General features: G+C 32.8%; 1 protein-coding gene across 4 annotated transcripts in view; it reads left to right on the top strand.

Annotated features, from left to right (window-relative positions):
- Nucleotides 1–22872, top strand: part of OPA1 (OPA1 mitochondrial dynamin like GTPase) — an 81539-nt gene that overhangs the window by 5007 nt on the left and 53660 nt on the right. Inside the window, exons 2-8 of one of the 4 annotated variants that reach the window (XM_016136349.2) lie at nucleotides 4271–4586; nucleotides 5229–5325; nucleotides 7286–7393; nucleotides 7889–7942; nucleotides 8620–8687; nucleotides 16545–16655; nucleotides 21345–21398. In XM_016136349.2, the coding sequence (XP_015991835.1) occupies nucleotides 4271–4586; nucleotides 5229–5325; nucleotides 7286–7393; nucleotides 7889–7942; nucleotides 8620–8687; nucleotides 16545–16655; nucleotides 21345–21398 (808 nt within the window). The remainder of the gene's footprint in view (nucleotides 1–4270; nucleotides 4587–5228; nucleotides 5326–7285; nucleotides 7394–7888; nucleotides 7943–8619; nucleotides 8688–16544; nucleotides 16656–21344; nucleotides 21399–22872) is intronic. The other 3 variants (XM_016136351.2, XM_016136350.2, XM_016136352.2) reach the window with 3 other exon arrangements.

Below are 22872 nucleotides of genomic sequence, written 5' to 3' on the forward strand. Positions count from 1 at the left end.
ATATGAAGTACTTTTATGCTATGTAAGTGGTGATGTTAAGTAGGCAGCTGGACACCAGGATCTGGAACTTAACTATTTGTACTAGACATAAATTTGAGAAACATGAGTGTGTGGATGGATGAGATTGCCTAGGAAGAACATATGCAGTGAGAAGAGAAGTGGGTTTAGATCTAAAGCTAAGCCTCCATGAACATTGTCAGATATTACTGAGAGAGTTAAAATGAGAATTGAAAAACCAAATGCTCATTAGAAAGCTTTTGGCTCACTCAGTAAGAGCTGTTTCACTGAACTAATACAAATGGAAATCAGATGGGTTTAGCTTTTATTGTAGTAGCTAGAGAAGGGAAGTCTGGTCTTTTTTTCTTCTCACCTTTAATATGAGAGAGACTCGACTTGTGATTCCTGAAAAGGCAGAAGAAACCAATTCTGAACAGGATCCCTTGCTGTAATGTTACAGGGGTCCTGGGGCGAGGGGACACCTAGAAGAAGAGGTATAGGTGCTGTAGGTGAACAGCATGGCTTCTGTTTTCTTCATGAAGTAGGGGACAAGGTCATCCACTAGACCTTGAGCAAGTATGGGGAGATGTGGGAGGTTAGAGGGGAGTGGAAAATATCTGAAATAGCCTTAGAATAGAAGTGATTGAAAGAAATGAAGTAAGATTGCAGGCAGTCTTGAGGGCCTAGGTGAGCTGCCTGTCCAGTAGCTGTGATTTTCTTCAGTAGTGCTTCATTCCCCTGCTGCAGGCAGGGAGAAACGCGGTAATAAGATTCATCCAGGATTTCTGTTTTGCCAGTCAAGTGACACAAAATGTCAGAGGGCAAGAGAGACTAAAGTATTTGCAAAATAGTTATTGAAACTATGATGAACTAGGGAATTTAAGGTGGGTAAATAGATAGAATGGAAACTAATAGGTAAGAAGATAGAAGTATCAGTGACCTGGGTGTCCCAACAGTGTCAAAGATTGTTGTAGTGAAAGGGGCTTATGGTCCAAATAAGATACTCGAATTGGTGATTACTGACTTTTATTCTGATATAACTTATTTTAACAGACCGAAAACCTGAGGCTTTGGTAAATTGACAATTTGTGTTTGATTGTCCAACTAGTAAGCAATGAAACAATGATTGGAACCAAAGTTTATCCAACTCAAAAGGCTTAAGCAGTAATTCATAAAGATCTATGCACCCCTATGTTCATGGCAGCACAATATCCAATAGCCAAGATATGGAAGTAACCTAAATGCCCATCAACAGACGATTGGGTAAAGAAGTTATGGTTCGTATATAAATGGAATATTACTCAGCCACTAAAAAAATGAAATCCTACCATTCTCAATGACATAATAACCTGTAGGATGGACCTACAGGTTATTATGCTGAGTGAAATAAGTCCGACAGAGAAAGATAAATACCATATGATTTCACTTGTATGCAGACTCTAAAGAACAAAAAGAACAAACTGATCAAAAACAGACTCATAATCGTAGAGGACAATCTGGTGATGGCCAGAGGGGAGGAGGTGTGGTTGGCTGGGAGAAAGGGGTGAAGGGTTAAAGAAGTACAAATTAGTAGCTGATGGACATGGGAACGGGGAGCATGGCATAGGGAATGCAGTTAGCACTAATGTAATAGGTGGAGAGCCAGAGGAGAGAAAGAACAATTAGGGGGATCATTTATAAACTATATAAATGTCTAACCAATGTACTGTATACTTGAAACTAATAATAATTTTTTTTATTTTTATTTTGTTAAAGACAAGTGGATGTAGGGATAGAGTTGAAAGAAGCTTGAACTAAATGTTATGGAACTATGAGCTATTCCCACAGTTGATTAATCTCTTGAGTTTTTTATATCTTTAAGTGATAACTTTAGTTGTCCCAGGTAAAACCTTATGGTTGTTATTTACTCTTTTCCCTCCTCCTATGTCTAGTCTGTCATTCCAGTATCTACCTCTCCCTTCCCTTTCTCACTGCTGCCAACTCACTTTAGTTTCTTCTCATATCTGGGCAACTGAAATAAGATCATCTTTTTTCTCCTCTTTGGATTAATTTACCTGTCTCCTAATCTAACATTGTGGCTTTGTGATTCCAGGCAGCATAACAAATTACCATATACTAAGTGGCTTAAACAACAAACATTTATTGCTCACAGTTCTGGAAGGTGAGAAGTCCAAGATCAAGGCACTGACAGATGTGGTGTCTGGTGAAGGCCTGCCTCCTGGTTCTTTGATGGCCGTCTTCTCACTGTGTCCTCACATGGTGGGGAGAAAGAGTTCTGTGCTCTTGATCCCCATAGAAGGACACTGATCCCATCATGAAGTCTCTATTCTCATGACCATGTACAAACCCAATTACCCCCCAAAGACCCCACCTCAAAATACTATCACATCGGAGATTAGGCTTTAACATTGCCTTTAATATCTTTTTGAATTCTTTATTCATATTATTCCATTCAGAAACTTTCAGTGGCTCCCTGTTGCCTACAAAATAAAATTGAAACTCAGCCTGATGTTAATTGGCTCTGTAATTTGTTCTTAGACCACCTCTCCAATTTCACCTTCCACGTTGAACCTTCTTTTGTCATTTCATTGTCCTACCTCTGTACCCTTCCCCCATCTAGATTTCTTGCCCCATTTTTGACTTCCCACCTAATTAAGTTTTACTTGGAAATTTTCACTGACCTCAACCCTTAGGGATCACTCACTTTCTTGTGAACTCTTATACCACTTAACTGTCTCTGGCACCATTGACATGTTATTAATTTTTATGTGTGTATAGTTGCTGGAGCAGAGTCAATTTTGAAGCTAAAATGTGGCCTTTGCTTTTTATATATGCTGAGTTTGAGTTCAGGAGAATTTAATTTCTTGGTTAAGAATAGAAGATAGAACTTTTTATAAGATAGGTAAAATTATGATTTACCTTGGAGTCAAAGCTTTCAAAAAGTACACAGAATGTTTAGCAACTTCTAAAAGGAAATTGTGACTAGAAGTATCCTTTATATGTAGAATACAAATGAGCAGTGTGCCTAAACCCACAATGTGTATTTTCTCTTACTATTAAATCCTATTTCCCTCAGGTTACCTAAGTTGTAGTGTTTCTAAAGACTCTGAAAGCAAGGCCCATTGTCATCCTTAGTGTTCCAGAGCAGGTGACAGGTGCTCCAGAATGTCACCTGTTTGTGTATCCACTGTTTTCCACACTCTTACCCACTAGTGTCTCTCTGTGGAAAGATTAGGGCTTTATTGTTAGACTGAATTAAATTTCAATCTCTCCTCCACCATTTACTCATCATTCTACATTAGGCAAGGCAGTTTAAAAAAGCAAATTGGTAAAATTTGCTTACTTTACTGGATTTTCTGAGAGGTAATAGTAGCCTTTGTGAATACATCTAGCACACTGCCTGGTGTTTTGATACTCCTTTTACCCCACCATTCTTCACAAATTGTTTGTGTCTTCCTTGATTCCTTTTTCTTAAGTTTTTAGTCGCATGTAATTAATATTTTAAAAGTACTTAAAACTGGGCCTGGTTCATAGTAAGCGCCATGAATATGTGTTGAATAAGATAAATATCAGGCACGTGGTTGTTGGTGTTTAACTTCCATTGTCTGCCAGGAAAGAGAGAAAGAGAGCTCAGTAACATGTACATTTAGATTCTCTTTTGTTTTTTTTTTTCTGGGGATCCAGGTGCCTGAGGTGTTAATGATTTTTTCTTAATTTCCATCCCTGGCTGTCTCACAACTGTGAGACATAGATGAGAGGGCAAAAAATAGCTGTTTTAAGCTGCTGGAGTTTCTGTGCTTGAAAGCAAAAGTTTGCATGCATTGTTTTCAACTTTTACTTACAGAGAATAGCGTTGATAAAGTAAGTCCCCACCTTATTTCTTTTCTGTTGCAATTCCTTGGACCAAGATTGTAGGCCACATATTATTGTAAATTAGAGGACGGGTCTAGAGTCCCGCTGCCTGAGTTTGAAACCACCTTTACTCCTTATATCAGTGTGCACTTAGGCAAGTTGCTTCAGTGTATGTGCCACCTTTTCCTCGTTTGTAAAATTATCATAGGATTATTAGCAGAGTTCATTGAGATAGCACATGCTACATCATTGCCTGGCACATAGCAAATGATTAATAAATGTGAACTGTTGTATGACATAGTGTAGTTGGCCACATGTACACGCCTGTGTGTTTTCCCTTTTGCATATTCCCATTTTGTTTCATTTTCTTTATGTGTTGTGACCCTGTCTGATCTTTCTCCCTTTCCCATTTTTCTTTCAGTGAGGTCTGCCAATCCCTAGTGAAACATAGCTCTGGAATAAAAGGAAGCTTACCACTACAAAAACTGCATCTGGTTTCACGAAGTATTTATTTACATCATCCTACCCTAAAGCTTCAAAGACCCCAATTCAGGACATCGTTTCAGCAGTTCTCCTCTCTAACTAACCTTCCTTTACATAAATTGAAACTTTCCCCAATTAAATATGGCTACCAGCCCCGCAGGAATTTTTGGCCAGCAAGATTAGCTGCAAGACTCTTAAAACTTCGATATCTTGTACTGGGATCTGCTGTTGGAGGTGGCTATACGGCCAAAAAGGTGAGTTTAACTTTCCTACTGCCTTTCCAGTTATTCTGCATGATTATTTTAAGTTTTATAGCATAAATAACTTTCTTTAGTGCAATAAAATATTGAATGTTTAAACATTTATTGTGTCTCTTCTATGTTCTAGATTGTTTTAATGGTGTGAATAGTAATAAGATAATGCCTTCGAATCTTGGTTATTATTATAAGAGATAAATATGGCCTAGTGGAAGGAATACTGTGCTGGGAGTGGGAACACTTTCGTTTGATTTTTCTATTTTCTCCTTTAGTAGCACTGATAAGAAAGTTAAGTGACCTATTCATACAACCACTTCCTGGGTGAGACCAGAGACAAGGTGTCCTGACTTTTGGTCTGTCTTCTATTCCACAATATTGTTTAAAGCCAAATCATGAAACCTGTTTAAAATATGAATATAGTTTGAATTTTTACATTTTTCATATTCAATAAAAGAACATTTACATTTTTATATATTTGCATGCTAATTTATTTTTATAAGAGTTGAGGCCACTTTTCTAAAAGTTTGAACATAAATATGTCACTCTTAGTTTAGATGGTTTTAATTAAATAAAATAGTTTTCCTTATATTTGTATATGTCATTCAGGGCATTTGATTGACATACTTTCTTATCTTTTAGACTTTTGATCAATGGAAAGATATGATACCAGACCTCAGTGACTATAAATGGATTGTGCCTGACATTGTGTGGGAGATCGATGAATATGTCGATTTTGGTTTGTATCATCAACATTAAAATACTTTTTTTTGTAGTATCTTTAGGAAAAAGAACTTGTGTTCAGATAGTTTTCTAATTCATGAGTTTAATGTATAGCAGTTTTATTTTAATGATAAAAATAATAAGAACATCAAAGAAAAAATGATAATAAGAAAAAAAGTATCCACTAGCCCATCACTTTAATGTAGCTGCCATTGTCCTTATGGAGCATTTTCTTTTAATCGCACTTCTTCTTTGTATGTGGTTAATATTTTAGTTCCTTTATGAAAGGAAATTGTATAATCATAGTGAACATACACTTTGATATCTTATCTTTTGCTGCGTCACACAGTTTGTCAGCATTTTCATGTTTCCAGGCAGCCTTCCCAGACATCGTTTTCAGTTGACCATGACCCACCTAACTAGCTTGTTTTGATTGGATACCTTGATTACCTCTATATTTTGCTACCAGGTTCCTTAAATGTCTGCTGGTGTCCAGAGTAATTTCTTTATATTATCAGCCACTGTCCCCCCTTTTCTTTCTATGTATGTATGTATGTATGTATGTATGTATGTATGTATTTATTTGTAGGCGAGGCAACCTTTGATTGACCTCACAGATTGCAAGGACCTTGTCAGTTTACAATCCCTTATTTATTTTTTATGCTTAACAGCATCTGGTCTTCCTAGGTGTTCTCCCATTCAAGTACTAACCAGGCTCAACCCTGCTTAGCTTCTGAGATCAGACGGGATTGGGCTTGTTCAGGGTAGCATGGCCGTAGACTCCCCCTTTTCTAATAATAGTAGTAGATAAGGAAAAAAAAACTATAGTTGATGACTGTGATTGCCAGTAAGTCATGGAGATCTTAAAAAAAATTTTTTTTGGTTGACATCATTTTCCTCAGCCTCCTTTTTAAGACAGATTTCTTAGCTTAGGTGTATATGGGGGTGGAATTAATCTCTACATGCACTTACTAATAGTACTTTCTTAAAACTGAACTGTGTTGACAAAGGTATTTGAAGGGAAACTACTTTTCCAAAGTATTTTTTTAATATTCATAAGCAGAGCTTTTTAATTTAATACATTTGACAGTATGGTGTCAGAGACCTAGATGCTAAACCTAGACTCCTATGTTTAAACTCTGACTCCCCTACTTCTTTGCTGTGTGCTTGGATCCAGTTACATAACCTCTATGCCCCAGTTCATCTGTAAAATGGGGTTGATGATAGCTGTTTTGTAGACTTGCTCTGAAGCTTAAGCAAGTTAATACTTTTATAGCACTTAAAATAATAGCCGACACATGTTCTTATTCTGAGACTTTATATGTTTTGGTCTTCAGAGACAAGGAGAAAAGCACTTCCTAATTCATAAGACCCTGGGAAGTTGTACCAGACTTGGACAAAATTGTTGAGTGTTTTTTAACAAAAATCAATGTTTTACTGTTTTATAACTGAAGCTAGCTAAAATAAAATACAAGCTTGCTTTGGGCTCTTAGTTATTTCCAATTGGTAAGAGATGTGAATCTTTTTAGGGACTATAAAATGGAGGAGAAAAGTAGTGGAGTTCTGTCCTTGAATTTGAACTGGAATGGGATAACTTTTTTGAGTTAGGCCAGGTGCTATAAGAGATGTTTTTCTCTTTTTTCTCTGATTCTTTGCCTCCATGCTGTTACTTTCTCCCAAAAAAGAGTTTCTGGTTCCAGTCCAGTGTTAACATTGTTAATACATTGCTTCTTTCATAAGGCCTTTAACTTAAAAATCGAAGGTCTCCATCTAAGCCATATTTTTGGTAAGTCTTTTTTAAGAAATTTCATGGCTTGTAGAATACTATCAGAATAACATTGTGTCCGATAGTTGTAATAGGGAGAAATGGAAAAAAAAATATTTTGATTTAAATTTATGCGTGATGATTATTTAAATTTTATTGATGTTTTAATAGTCAAATTCTTATTTCGAGATTTTTTTTTTGTCTTCTCCAGAGAAAATTAGAAAAGCTCTTCCTAATTCAGAGGACCTTGCAAAGTTGGCACCCGACTTTGACAAGATTGTCGAAAGCCTCAGCTTACTGAAGGACTTTTTCACCACAGGTAAGGAAGGACCTATATTTGATCTCATTTAAAATGTCAAGAGCCACAGAGGAAAAATAATTACATGCATTTATTTGTTTATTCCTGTCTTTTAAATGAAAGCATTTAGTACAAATTAAAAAGAGGTTTTTGAAAAAAAGATAAACACAAAGTTAGGTTGTACAGTGATTTTGATTTTTGTTTAGCTCAACGGAATGAAAGTTTGCAAGAACTTCGACAAGCTAGTCTTTAGTCAATCGGGAAAAATATCGCTTGTTCTTGACAAGTAGATGAGACTTCCTGTGTGTTTGCTTTTCATAATTGGTTAGAGCTAATTTGGTGATTTTAAAATAAATTTAATATGGAGCATAATGAGTAGAATTTACTAAAGTTCATCATGGTGTATTTGCCCAATTACTGCCCTTTCATGATATACATCTGAGATCTCAAACATCTTGTTTGCTCATTCTTGTTAAGTTTTACATTTCTATTTCCCCTTTTGCTGATTTTTCACAGGTCACAAATTGGTTAGTGAAGTCATAGGAGCTTCTGACCTACTTCTCTTGTTAGGTGTGTAAACAGACATTTCTGCTGACCTTAACATGCCTTTTAAATGCTTCTAATAAACTAGTTGCAAATAAAGTTGCAGACCAAATTTATAATGCTGCTTATGCTGAATTTTAAAACCTCAGAACCGTATTGGGCAAATTCATTCTCCTTTAGGTGCAAATAATAAAATAATTATTTTGCGGTAAAACTAAAATTCCTAAATATATATATATATATATATAATGAGATTAAAGCTATTAAAAAGAAAGTTTGCTTTACCAGGATATTTTCTTGAAATTGATCTGTTTTTGATAATTGAAATGAAAAGTAATTTTAGTTCGTCTCATCTGTCCTGTCATAGTTGACATTTTAAAATTTATTTTTTTACCATAAATAGTCTGTTATGGCAGTGGTAGATGGCCAAACTGTAAGTACTCATGTAAAATAATTCTTATGAAAGATTATATTATTTTTTATTGTAATTTTTAGCGATATTTGAAAAAATAGGTTAAACATGCTAAAATTTTTTTAAAACATTTTGCATAGGTTACCAATATGTTTCTTAAAATAAGAATAGTGTTCCAAAAAGTAATACTTGCTCAAAAAATCTATTAGCATTTTAATCGATTAAATATAATTTGGAATTTAGATTATTGACATCGCTGGAGAATTTAAAGGACTCTATATTTATGTTTAAGGTTCATCTGGAGAAACTGCATTTAGAGCAACAGATCGTGGATCTGAAAGTGACAAGCATTATAGAAAGGTAGGAACAAAGAATTCCTCACATAGGTAGTCTCGAACGATTTAAAGTGTTTTTACCTACATGAAAGAATTGAAAATGGCAGCATCTGAGGAGCAAATATAAAACACCTGAGTATTGTTACTAATCTTGGTACTATACCGAAGTTTTGGAAATAGAATTAGAGAAACCCATTTCTTTCAAATATGTTCTGTGAAGTATTAGTTTCAAGGAACTAATTAGTTGTCCCCAACTAAGGAATTTGTTGATAAATATGTGTGGGAAAAGCTGGTGTAAATAAAACAATCCCTAGGATTTCTCAGACCATAATGTACTCATGTGCATTGGGAAGCTCCAGGAAAAGTCAGGGTATACAAGGTTTTCCAGATTTATGTAGCAACAGAGCCCTTTTTTTATGAAATATCTTTTAGGGACCAATGTTTCATGGCATACACTTAAGGGAAATATTAAGGAAATTGGAAGCAGGTTATCAGGGGCTAAATTGATTCTGTTACATAGAGAGTCAACACAATTATGGGGTTATTTAGGGTTTGTCAATTTCAACACATGGATTAACAAAATCCACATGAAAATTTTAGGAAAATTGCTTATGTAGAATAACAAATACATTGTTCTATATATTCATATGTTAACTTGATAGTTCTTTAGTCTTTTTTTAATCTTTTAGAATAGGTAAGATAAATGATTCCTTGAAAATTAAAAAATTTGAATAGAAATTAACCTTTTAAGCCCAAGACCTTGGCCCTTAATGCACATAGACTTACTGTATACAGAGGAGCTAAAGTAACCGGGGAGAAGGAACCTCTGTTACAGATGTGGTAGTGTGTTTTCAAGTGACAAGATTTCTTGTTGCCTAGATCAGTTAAGGGAGGTCTGCATCTTTGTTTTTCTCTGATATGGCTTTGGATCGCTTTGGTGAATGAGAAACCTGTTTCAGGGCCTGACTCAGATAATGCCCATAAAATTGTACTAAGGTGATAAATGAATAATCAGTAAATGATCAGGAGCTCTACAATATAGAAAAAGCAAGAGAACAGATCTCTAGAAATTTAATTATATTTATAGATTTAATTTTATACAGTAGACATGAAAGCAAATTTCTTGTTTTATTTTATAAATTTACTCCTTTGCTTGTTTTAAGATAAATGCCCTTTCAACTTTTTTTTTTTTTTTTAATTTTTGGTAATTATCTTGCCCATGAAAAAACTTGAAACATTATTTCCAACTATTTGTTGTAAATACTACCAGTTGTAATTCAACTGTTCTCCTTACATGCTAAATCAAATTGTAGCAAATGCTTGTATAAAATTTACTGTACAGAAAAAGCATTTCCAGCCTTGACTAGTGGTTTTAATTCTATTAATATGCAGCATTATATTTTCAAAGCTTGACTGTTACCTATAATACTTGAGAATAATAAACCCTTCAGACAAGATGTAGAAAAACTGATTTTAAGAGACTTCTTCAAATTGATGGTTTAACATAAGCATGAAAGGAGAGACCTTAGCATAGCCCTAACCTTTTTGAAATTACTCTAAAGCATGACGTTTGAAAATTTGGGCAATGATCAGAGGTGGTAGGATAGGATCCAGAGTTTAGCTGATAACTTTTCGATTTGTTCGGTCTGGTGTCTCACATACAGCGCTGTATTTAAATGGTATCCAGGATTTGAAGTGGTCATGCCGCCTCTTCATGGTTATCTGGTTTGTACCTGAGTTTCTGACTCAACTCTAGAAATGTAAAAGTAAATTTGAATCAGATATTTTTAAAAAATGTAATAAATTAAAAACATTCCTACAACTAGAACTAAAATAAAAGGTTTGTGCTTTTTAATAGGAGAACACATCTGGAGAAGTGCTGGCAAGTAGAGGAACAGTTAGGACCTTTCAAAATCAGCTGAAGTGAAAGTGACAGGAAATTGAGGAAACACAGATGGCAGATTGTTTGACTTGAGTCAGACAGAATGAACAACATGATGAAGTGATTACCTGTAGATTTCAGTCTGGGTTCACTAGACATTTAGGTGTTCTGGAAAATTGTAATGGGGGTTTTCAAAAAGTCTACAAAAAGCATTTCTTTCCATATAACGATGTATGGGCTAACTAAACATCAAGTTTCTTTGATTTTGCCTGGATTTATCTATCCATTCAGTTTGCGGGGAGTAGTTACATATGTTATGTTGATTAAAAGTTCTGATATGTATCTTCGATAAATAAAAAATGGAAAAATACTGAAACCACTTTTTAATAAATGCTTTTTGTTAATCAAAAATTTTAAAACATGTACACTGGAGAAAAATGATAGAAAGAACCTTTGGTGTAAACTAAATAATATTTTTGAGACCTAGAGACCTTTAGAATTACCAGAAGACAAATTGGAAATTTGAGTGGTGAGCCTATTTTAGTGTATTAATGGACTCATCTCATTTGTAAATGAGTAAATTTCTGTTTATTGATCATACTGTATATAGTGACAAGAGTACTTAGTGTATCTCCTTTTTTAGATTCAGTAAGATTGTTGTGTTCTTATGAAAATTATTTTGCTGAGACATTTTATTGTCTGTGCTTTTGTTGTATTGTATTTCTGATTAGTCGTAAACATGTCATAGAAATAAAGAAGATAGTCATTCTGAAGGTTACAAGCACATTTATAATTTATAGAAAATATTTGAAGGACCTTAGAAAGTCTAAATTATGAAAAGTAGTATTACTGTTTTAAATATAATTGCTAAACAGTAATACATTACTGCTTTTCCTTTTTACATGTTACTTTTGTGTGGTTTATGTTGTACCTCCCAACTGAAATAGCTTTCTTTCCTTTATGCTGCCTAATTTCCACTTATCCTTAAAGCCCAGCTCAATAGTCACCTTCATTAAGTCTTCTATAACCACTTTAGTTCCATTAAGTATACTTTTTAACATTTAAAACACTTACCGTGTGAAACGCTATTTACTTTGGTTTGCATTCTTACTGTTCAGTGGAATATTTGTACCATAGAATCTCTGTTCTCAGAGCTTCTAAGATAGTGCCGAACTCTTAGCAAAATTAGTTGGTTGATTTAACCCTGTAGAAGGGAGGCTAAATTAAAATAAATTTGATACCAACGAGATCGGGCCCAGAGATTTTAAATAACATATCTTTTACCTCTGATTACCTGTGAATTTCTCTTGGCCTTCGATATTTGACAAATATTGAGTAGAACAATAACGTGAAGGTAGTACATGTACCTGGTATTCTGAATTGTAATGAAGCAATTTTGTTTAAGTACAATTTATATTTTTGGGATTCCTCATCTAAGAAATATTGTAGTAACCGTGGCAAAATAAAATTCTCACAGTCACCGCCATCAGGTAACCACAGATTCAGGAAACTTGAGTTGCCTGAGCAGCTAACAACTAGCAACTTACACTTGGTTAGATTCTTAGCCAGGAAGCCAGATCACTTATGTACTGGATTGTAGTAGATGGGAAGCAGAGGGATCGGAGGAAGAAAAGCAGCAAAGATGTGCACGATGAAAAATGGAGTGGCAAAATGGGCAATCTTATTTCTTTAATAATAAGCACACTGCACATTTATGTAATTTAAAAAAACATTAAATAAATGTATACTGTGTATACACACTTTATAGGAAATTTAGAACAGAGGATTGGTAGAAATTGTAATATTGATAATACTATTGGTAACAGACTCATCTATTTCTCTCTTAAAATTATTATTTGTAGAAATTGTCCAAATGGTAAAATAGGATATGGTATTTGTGAATTGGGGCAAGTTTATCCAAGTGGAAAGGCACATTTCCTTCTGATAACCAATAATACACATTTTCAGCTCATTATAACTATTACGAACAGAAATACCTATTACTGGGGAAGAAAAAAACAGAAAATCGTTCTTTTTAGCTAGTTAAATAGCATAATTATTCAAACATGAAAAGTAGTTTGATGGCTAGAAATATTTTTTAAATGGAAGGAGAAAGGTGTCTTCACTTTCACAAAGCTCTTTTGGACCCAAGTTACTTATTAAACTAATATAGCAGGAGTTGACAGATTTTTTCTTAAAGGATCAAATAGCAAATATTTTAGGTTTGCAGGCCCTAAGGTTTCTGGGTTACTCAGCCAGCCCATCATAGTTTCCTACTCCTTCTCTAAAGGTTTATTTAAATGTGCTTTTCAAAGTATTGTAATATTATAATCTTTTAAATGTAAATTGAACCTGAAGGGTCAAAGGTGCTTTGAAAATTTTGAGTGCTAACAGGACAGTATCAGGTGCAAACTTTATAGTCACACGACCTGCAGTCAGATCCTGCCTTTCATACTTTCTAAGCTGTATGACCTTGGACAGGTTCCTTGCTTCTCTGAGTTTTTGGTTTCCTCTTCTGTAAAAGAGGGAAGGTTGTAGTGAGGATTATGTGAAATCCTTTCATACAAAATCTGGCACATACTAAAACTAAGTAAATATTAGCTACTGAATGATGGTGATGATGACTATGAACATTATTATCTGACCATTGAATTAGTGTATGAGTTAACAACATATTAATATTATTTGACTAATTTCTTCCCTCTTTCTTAATTTCTATGGAGTCTGTTCTGGAAATTGTAAAAATGGAAGAATGGCTAATAAGGTTGATGTGTAGCTTATTACAGAATAAGCATTTTTTAGGAAACCCATTTTGGATTTTCTGCTAGAAACTGTGTATTACTAGGTAAAACTAGGGTGCAGTTTGATTCATTCAAGCAACAGACGTGTCAAGCCCTACTCTAGGTTCTGGCTCTAACACATCTACTATGTCAGGCATTATTCTAGGTGCTAGGTATAAAAACAAACAGGATATGGCCTTTCTCTGCTATAGATTTATAAAATACTGTTAAAATATATTTTAAGTGTACTCATATAAAATGACTTTTAATTTCAAGATTATTTAAATTTTTTTCTACCAAACTCATCAGCTTTTAGGTTTTTGCAGCATTTCTAGTTGATATTTTGGTTTCTGGAGTTATCACTGACTTGTTCTGACATAATTTTTTAAAAACTGTGAACACTGTATATGAAATGAGAGCTTCAGTATCAAATTGGCAATAGCTAGAAGATATTTTGAGAGTATATAATCTGTAATTGTTTATAACAACTTATTAATAACAATTATACTTATATGCAATACATATTTAAAAATATGTGCTCTTGAGAGAAAAAATGTCTGAGCTTGGAAAATATTGTTAGAAAAATTTGTTAGAAAAGAATGTATTTTGTTTATTTAAGAAGTATATTTTGCACAGTAAGTACACACATTATGCCCTTCCTTATTCTCCTTGGCTTTAACTTAGAAGCTGTATAGCCTATCAATAAGTAGTTAGGGTGAGATTTAATGCCTAAAATTGGATAAGGGTAGCATCCTAATTTAGTTGTATAGTATAGTGTAAGTAGCTTTTTCTGTATCTAATTCTTGTTTTCTTCCTACACTTTTTCAGGAGATAACAATTCATTTCAAATATTTTCTCTTAAAATATTTTCTCTTCAGTAACAGACGTGGAAGGAAAGTGAGGTATCACTAGAAAGAGGGTGTTTTCTTGTCATAGATATTAGAGTATTTACCATACAATTTGTATATAGATACAAATAATGGATTAGGGAGGGGTTGTTAAGCTATAAATAAAAAAAGAATCATGTGCCCGATAGACCAACACAGTTAAGAAATGTGAAATATTTTCTCACTGCTTTGGCATTTTATAAATTAGAATACTGGTTGATATGTTAATTAAAGCACAGGTACACTACTGTATAAGCCAACATGGGAATTCTCTTCTTTAAAAGGGAATTGTTTTGAGAAATCTAAACACTTGGATGATTAAAAGAAGCAACTATGATAAGTGACTAAATGAATAAGTTTGATTTAGAATAAAAATAAGTTGTATCTTTCTGCCTGATGAAAAACGTGACAGAAAATTATGGGAATGATGAGAGTAGTGAGTTGGCATTGTTTTTCTTTGATAGATTTATCAATGACTGTAAAAGTATTTAAAAGATATATTTTCAAAGGCATTATAAAGATATATTTTTTTGAATTTGGAAGCCATTGTTGAAATTTCAGTTATGTTACTTACAACTTTGATGTCCTCTTACTTGTCATGCAGAAATATCCACTAGTTTCATCCTTTGATTTATAGTAAGTCAGCTCCTTTCATTATTGTTGGTGATGATTATAGCCTTGTATATTAAAATTATGAATCAAACAAAACAAAAAATTCCCAAAATTATATGCTAACACTTTCCCTTAATTTAAAATACTTTTCCATTTGTATTTACTTTAAAAAAAAACTCTTTATTTATATAAGTCTTTGGGTTACATGAAATAAACTAAGTTTACTGGGTGAGTCTACTAATTAAAATTTGACTGTAAAGATAACCAATATTTTAAGAGATTTTCTAATTGTATTATACAAAACAGGATATTTTGGACAGTTATTTTAAAAAGCTCTGAAGCTGTCTGAAACTCCTAATTTAGATTATTTTAATGAGTATTAGTTTTCCTAACTTTTTATTTTTATAATTTGGTAAATACTGATCCCATATTCACCCAGAATACTTCTTATGCAAATTAAATGGTGACCTTGTTCATTGGGACTTAATATATTTAGGGTTTCTAATTGAAAAAATAATAAGCTTGTGACTTTTCTCCCACATTTCTCGAGATTAATTAACAAATAGGGCAGCAATTAAAAATAATGTATAGAAAACGATCTTTTTAGTATCGTGTCATGTGTGAATACATTGTGGTAAAAACCACGCCAGATTAATATTTCATGACTATTAAATGGAATGAATTTTAAACAGAGAAATGGTGACCATTTTGTATATAGGTCCAAATTAGGTTTTGTTTTATTTTTAATATTAATTTTAATAATTATATTATCTCAGTATCTTAATTATATTCTTTTATGGTACTTTTGCTTTAGTAATTATTATGTTCTGGGTTATTTTCTGAGGCTATTTTTATAATGTCAAAAAGTTTATAAAAGGTGAATATTCAATCAAACTACTTATTTAATGTTGTATGAAGTTAAAACAGTACCTAAAACATTATTTTTTAATTTGCAAAAGAAAAAGAACTCTAAATTTTAGTCAAATAAGCTTGTATATATAGGCATGTAGAATACATGGATTAATGTAAAACCTTGATTAACTTGATGCTCAAAAATTCAAATTAATAGTTTTGAGGGACTGTTTTTTAATTGAAGATATCAGATATCAAGGAAAATATTTACTTAAAAATAATAATTTAATAAGTAAATAAGCCATATGTATCCTCCATTCAGTCCTGTTAGAATTAGGTTGAGAATTAAAAGATTTAGGCCTGTAAGGTCAACATTACTCAAAATTTCAGGTTTTTTTTTTTTTGTTTTCTCATATGTATCAAGTCTGGAGCATATACTAGTTCATATTGGCAATTCAAAAATAAGGGTTGAGGTATTTGTTTTTTTGAGTTTCCCATTACTAGGAAATTTAGTTAACTACAGCACCACCTCCCCTGAGCATTCCCGTTAGTCTAGATTTTACTATATGTTCATATTACCTATCTAGTTTGTTTTATTCAGCAAACAGTCACTTACTGCATTTTTCTTTCACTTTTTAAACTATGCTGTTTTATATTTCCGAGACATCTAATTTTACTTAGGGGGAAAAATGGAAATATGGTACAGAGTCCAATTATATAATGGCTCTAAAGGTACATACATGTTTCCATTTTTTGTTATAAGCTGTCCATTCCTCCCTAACTTACATCTGTTCCTTTCTTGTGCCCTTTGGTTTAACATTGTTCTCCTCCCCAATTTTCCTCTTCTCCTCACTGTAAACTCATGGCAGGGTCTGCTTGGTGAGCTCATTCTCTTACAACAGCAAATTCAAGAGCATGAAGAGGAAGCACGCAGAGCTGCTGGCCAGTATAGCACGAGCTATGCCCAACAGAAGCGCAAGGTGATGGATGGTTTAAGGGGGCTCCTATGCGGTCACATTAATCAGCCATTTCTTCCAAGATCATGTCGCCTTAATCTGTTCAGGGACTCCGATTGTGGGAAATTATTTTTGATAAAGAAAAAATATGAAAGATATATAATACAAATATGGAACTTTCCTCAAGTGGGTAAAATATATATATAAACCAAAAATATATATTTTCTAAAAATTAGATTATCTGTGAGGGTCCATGGATTTGCATTTAGAGAATTATGAATGGCAATTTACTTGGTCCAGTTACTTTAGTCATCCTAAGTTTGTAGACAACTTGTCTATTTACTTGTTCCCTAAGGTTTCATTTCTAAAATGAAAAAGATGACTGTGGTTGACCATGTTAAATTGCTTAAAGCATGAAATGTATTTGTTTTAGCCAAAATGGATCAGTAGAGAACATTCATATTTTTTTTATACAAGAAAACTATTTTGATTTAACTTTGGGACATAGTTATTCTCATACACTTTGACAATTCATTGCACAAAGTTTGTCCTCATTCATCAATGAAGTCAGTGCAAATAAATTTTTACCTTGGACCCACTGTTATATAGAACATTAGAAATTTGATATAATTCTGATTGCTAAAGAACAGATTTTACTAAAGGTCAGCAGATATATACAAACATGTGGTTATAGGTACAATCAAGAAGTCCTTAAAAATATGCTTTTGACTTTTAGATGATCCCACGGTGTAGGTAGAACCCAAAATTAATGTTTCAAAAGGCCCTTTGACTCAAAATGAAATAAATGTAATGATTTTAAAGTTATACTATGAGCTCTTGAAATCAGCTAATTATGTCACATCAGAAAAAAAATTTAAGTTATGTACAAATCTTATGAAAAAAGATTCAGTCATACATATAATTAGCTTCCTGTAGGTTCTGATACTGGAATCAGCCAAATTATAGATAACGATTTAGTGCAGTAATTTTGTCAGCTAACTTTATCTCATTTGGTGGTGGTTAATACTTAGTGCTTATCACAATTCCATTTATTTTTTCAGTATATCTTACTGGCTTTTCTCAATTCCATGGCTGTGGAATCAACTACTATATATTGTTTAGCTTTCAGTTAGTGAATCACATAGGTAGATAAAAAAATAAATTATTTTTTTTACTTGATTAAAGTACAAGTGCTACAAAGGAAAGATGTGTTTTAAATGGTGCTTGAGCATTCTCAATTCTGTATACCATTGAGAGTACCATTTAAATATTGTAACAGATTGGATGCCTAGGCTGATCCATCCTTTTCTTAGCTTTGTTATAGAAAGAAGGGGAAGGAACTATTATGTTCTGGTATATTATAAAGAAATATGAATATAGCTCTAGTTAAAAGTTCTTAAGTGTTCATAAAGGTAAAATAATTTGAAATGACTCTTATAGGTTTGCCATATTAAGATACAGTTTAAGGTTCTTGGAATCTGATGCTTTAGGGGATATTGGAAGTGAATACTATTCATTTTCTACATTGCCAAAGGTTACTGCTCATTTGAGGCCTACTCTAGACTATTTTCAGGCACAGAGCTATTTCTATTTCTAATATTTATCGGGTTATCCACATAGCTCTTTTATGTTTCCCTTCCCCCATTTGTAAAATAGTGACTGACAGGACTGTTCCCCTATCTATTTTATTAAGATATACTAGTGGACCACCAGACGGGGCTTGTTCCTACCCACTTTGGAGTTATTTTGTGTGAAAGTAAATGAGACTTCAAAAACCATAACATCATCCCTCATACTATCCTGAAAGGTAGTTTCCTTACTGTATCTTCCCGACCATTCCCCTAATAATACACAGATGACTTTTAAGCCCTTCACTATCATAATGATCAAGGTCCTAATTCATAAGATTTTTATCATTCCCAGCATTTGCTGTTTACTTGAGGTATAATCCACAGCTACTTTTTGTTGCTTTTTAATCATTCTTTCTCTCTTGTTGAAATTATAAGTAGGTCTTGATTTTTTTTATCTTATTTGTAGCAGCTAATAAATTTTCCCTGTGTCTTCTGAGCAAAGAGTTTATGCAATGACAGTAGATTAACCTGCCATTGGTTGTTTTGCCTCCTATGAATATGTACACATACGTAGAAATTTTATAGTCTTTTGTATATATATATTTTGGTATTTCAGAATGGCCACAGTGGCTTAGTAGGAAGTCATACTTAAAAATTTTAAATCAGGCTTGATTTTTGTGAGGAGCTAGTAAAGGTTTTTCTCTTTCAGCTTTAGCTTGTTTCTGCGGAGGATTCCGCTCTTTCTCCATCAGTTTCACAGCCCTGGAATTGTAGAAAAGCTCTGGTTTCAAGACCATTGATACTCATTTCTGTCAGGGTGAGTTTTAAATTAATTTCATAATGCAAACAATATATTAAACAACAGGACAAGCACTTATTCGTCCTAAGTAGCCGAATTTTACCAGTAAAGTGCACCTAAATAAAATATACCCAGATTGCTAGTTAAGACCTCGAATAAATGCCAGATTGAAAATAGCATGTGCTAGTTTCTTAAGAAAGTTTGTAAATATCTTCTTATTAATCTCTAACATTTAGTAAACCTAAAGGTTTTCATCTTGTTTCCCAGAAAATATTTGGTGTAATTTTTGACTCCACCACCACCTGTCATGAATTACAACATTAATCTCTGTGTTCTATTAAACTAAGCAGATAGAAGGTAAAACTATACATGAGTTATTCCTAACAATTATGCCAGAAGGGCAGATGATAAATCTAAATACTCCTAAAAATCTGAATTTATAAAAATCTTAAATCATGATTCCTAAATACTAATATTAGCATAACAATTGTGTTTATAATATTTTAATGACCTTATACTATTTTAACTTTTTGTATACCCTTTTTGTTCTACTGAATTACTAAGTTAACCTTTTAACTTAAGCTCTTGGCTTGTAGTAAACATTCTATTTTTTTAATGTAATTGTATTAGTTTCTTAATTATTTCCCAAGATATGTTGAATTTTCTATGTTGCATGAAATCATTAAATATTCACATTCGAACTAAAACAGTTTTTACTAATACACTTCATACTAATTTAGCTGCAGTTGGATGAATATTTAATGGAACAAAGTAAATCAAAGTACTTTTTAAAATAAATTGGGAATTTAATCTGCATAACAAAGTTTTTATAACCACATTGTTAAAGTATGATGGCATGCTATATGATCAAAATGTAGAATTATTTATTTCTTCATTGGCCTTCAAGATTTTGTTCTTTGGGTTCTGAGTTCCTCTCCAGCTTTCTTGTTTTCTTGCAGTTGAGGAGACTATGAATAATTCTTGTCTATTTTACACAAATGTAGTCACATGAAAAAAGATTCTATCCACAAGTCTCTGCTTCCTATACAGGAATGAAAAAACAGCAATACAGTTTGTTTTATATTATTTTTTCTTTCTAATTACTGAATCATATTTGGAGATTTTTAGGCATAGGTTTTTAAGGAAAAAATATGTACCTATTGTTGCTAGCAAGCATTGCCATTTTTATTTAAGAGAAGTATTTGGGAAAACTTTGATAAAGTATTTGGAAATAGGAACTAAAATCTCAAAATAACTTTTTATTGCATGGATGAGAATTATTGATGTCTACCTTAATAAGCAAATTATTTCAAACTTTTCCATATATATTTGCAACCATGATATTTTGATTGCTTAAATAGCCAATGAATGAAGATGAACAATGATTTACATGAATTTTAACTTGATTTTTGTCTCCTATGAAATAAATTCATGTTTACAAATTTTGATTATCAGAAACTAACAATCATTTTGAAAGACTGAATACAACAGCTTTGGCACTCACTAAGGAAACAAAGCACAGTTATGTGTATTTGTCATACATGACATTTTAATTATACTTGATCATTGTGTTCTATATTTAGAATTGTGACTACTTTAAAGCCTGTTATACAATAAAGTTATTTGTTGTTTTTGGATATTTTAGAGCTATTAACACTAATAACAATTTGAAGTAGTTTCCGCAATACCTGTGGATTTCGTTCTACTTTATGTCAAATTAATTTTAGTTGCTTTACTCGACTTCATTGCTACTGATGCATTCGCTACGTTATGTATGGGTTAGCATATCTTGCGCTGGAACGGAATTTATAAACATCTCATTCCATTCTGAGCTCTGAAAATGCAAGTTGTTTTTTGCATTTATTAATATTTCCTAATTATAGACTAGAAATGAATGACATTTGCTTAAAATATACACTATGACGAATGAACTTTTTTAGTTGCTATAAGTGATAACATGTATCTGACTTCACCAAATAATTTCTGTAGGGAGGGATATCAATGCCTTATTTCTCCAACCATCCAAACGCCTGTGCTCGCACACAAAACAACCTATGAAGAATATAATTACCATATGTGTTGATCTCTTATTTTTCTAACAAACCATAAGAAATGACTGGAAGGACAAAAGGAAAATGGTTGATTTTTAAGAGTTTTATTTAATATAAAATTTTGATGAGCTATTTTTATTGATGAAATAGATTTAAAATTTGATTTGATTAAATATGCATATAAAGCCAATGGTTTTTACTCTTAAAAATACTTTTTAAAAAATTAACTTACTTTACACTCTATATAAACATAATTGTAATCAAATCAATTTAATTTATTTAAAATATTTAGGTGTCAGACAAAGAGAAAATTGACCAACTTCAAGAAGAACTTCTGCATACTCAGGTAATTTTCATGAGTAAAAAGAACTAGGGACTTTATTATATGCCAATGTAAGTTTGATGATGTGGAAATTTAATTTTTTAGCAAAGCAAAATTTGGAACAGTTTATTGATATGACTTTATTATCAATAGACAAATGTAAAAGCTAATTGGGAAATAAGGAATAAAGAAGGAACTCGAAAAGTGTAGTTGACTCATTTATGTGTAAAACCTCTTTTTGAGTAAATCTTTTGCTTCTAATTTTAAAGAAAAGCTACTGTAGGAAAAAAAAGTGGGGAAAATGGCTGTCTTTATGTAAACCTATGCTTGCATTTTTACATTTATAGGCTAATTATTTTAAGTAACAGTTAAAGAAACTGGACTTGAGTCTAGTGGGCCCTCTGGAACTTTTCCTTTGCTTCTCTAAAGCCCAAAAGCAATCAGATAATAACTTTTCTAAAGATATTTCTGGTACTACTTTACTTATAGTTGATTATAAAATTATTATTTTAAAGACCTGTGCAATGTAATGAGTTGGTAACATTCTGGTGCATAATTACCTATCACCCACTCCATTGTTAGTTATTTTATATGATATGTAATTAAGAAGTTTTTTTAAAGTTAAAAAGACTTCTTTGGTCTCTCTTTTTAGAGAATACAATACAATGGGATAATTTGGCTTATATTAAACAATTAGTATATTTTGAGTCACAGGTTTCTTTGATAGCTGCTATACATCGATTCTTATGCCTGACTATATATTGGTATGTCTGGACATCACCATATATATTTTTTAGGCTTCCCAGCCAGCTGATTCCAATCTGCAGCCAGAGGTTAAGAATCATTGGTCACAAAGTGTGGACTCAGGAACAGTAGCACGCTTGGGAACTTGTTAGAAATGCAGATTATCAGCCCCATCCCAGACCTATTGAGTTAGAAACTCTAGGAGTAGAACCCAGTGATCTTTGTTTTTGAAAGCCCGCGAAAGGTTCTGATGCATTCTTGAGTCTGAAAATTATTGGTGTAGAGTTTTGGAGGACAGCCCAATAGCACACCTCTTCAGGATGGCTACAGATTGGCACCTGTGTCAAAGAATGGTTTCATCCCCAGAAATTTTGTGGACCCCATTATTGACTTTCAAATTTACGAAGAAATGAGCCAGTGAAAAATCTACTGATATTAACCCTTCAACTTATGTGATTGTAGTAGTTAGCCACTGGGCGTTGACACAAAGACTGTATGGAGAATTATGATGTAATAAACCATGGGGTTATCTATATTAGTGATATCCAGTAGAAATGAAATGCAGGCCACATGTGTAATTTAAAAAATTTATATTAAAAGGTAAAAATATGTAGAATTGATTTTAATAATATATTTTATTTAACCTACTATATCCCAAGTAATATCATTTAAATGTGTACTTAGTATAAAAATATTAGCGAGATGTTCATTTATATACTGAACATGCGGCTGGTGGGTACCATATTAGATAGCA

This window comes from Rousettus aegyptiacus, unplaced genomic scaffold (genome assembly GCF_014176215.1).
Source record: "Rousettus aegyptiacus isolate mRouAeg1 unplaced genomic scaffold, mRouAeg1.p scaffold_m13_p_4, whole genome shotgun sequence".
NCBI lineage: Eukaryota > Metazoa > Chordata > Mammalia > Chiroptera > Pteropodidae > Rousettus > Rousettus aegyptiacus.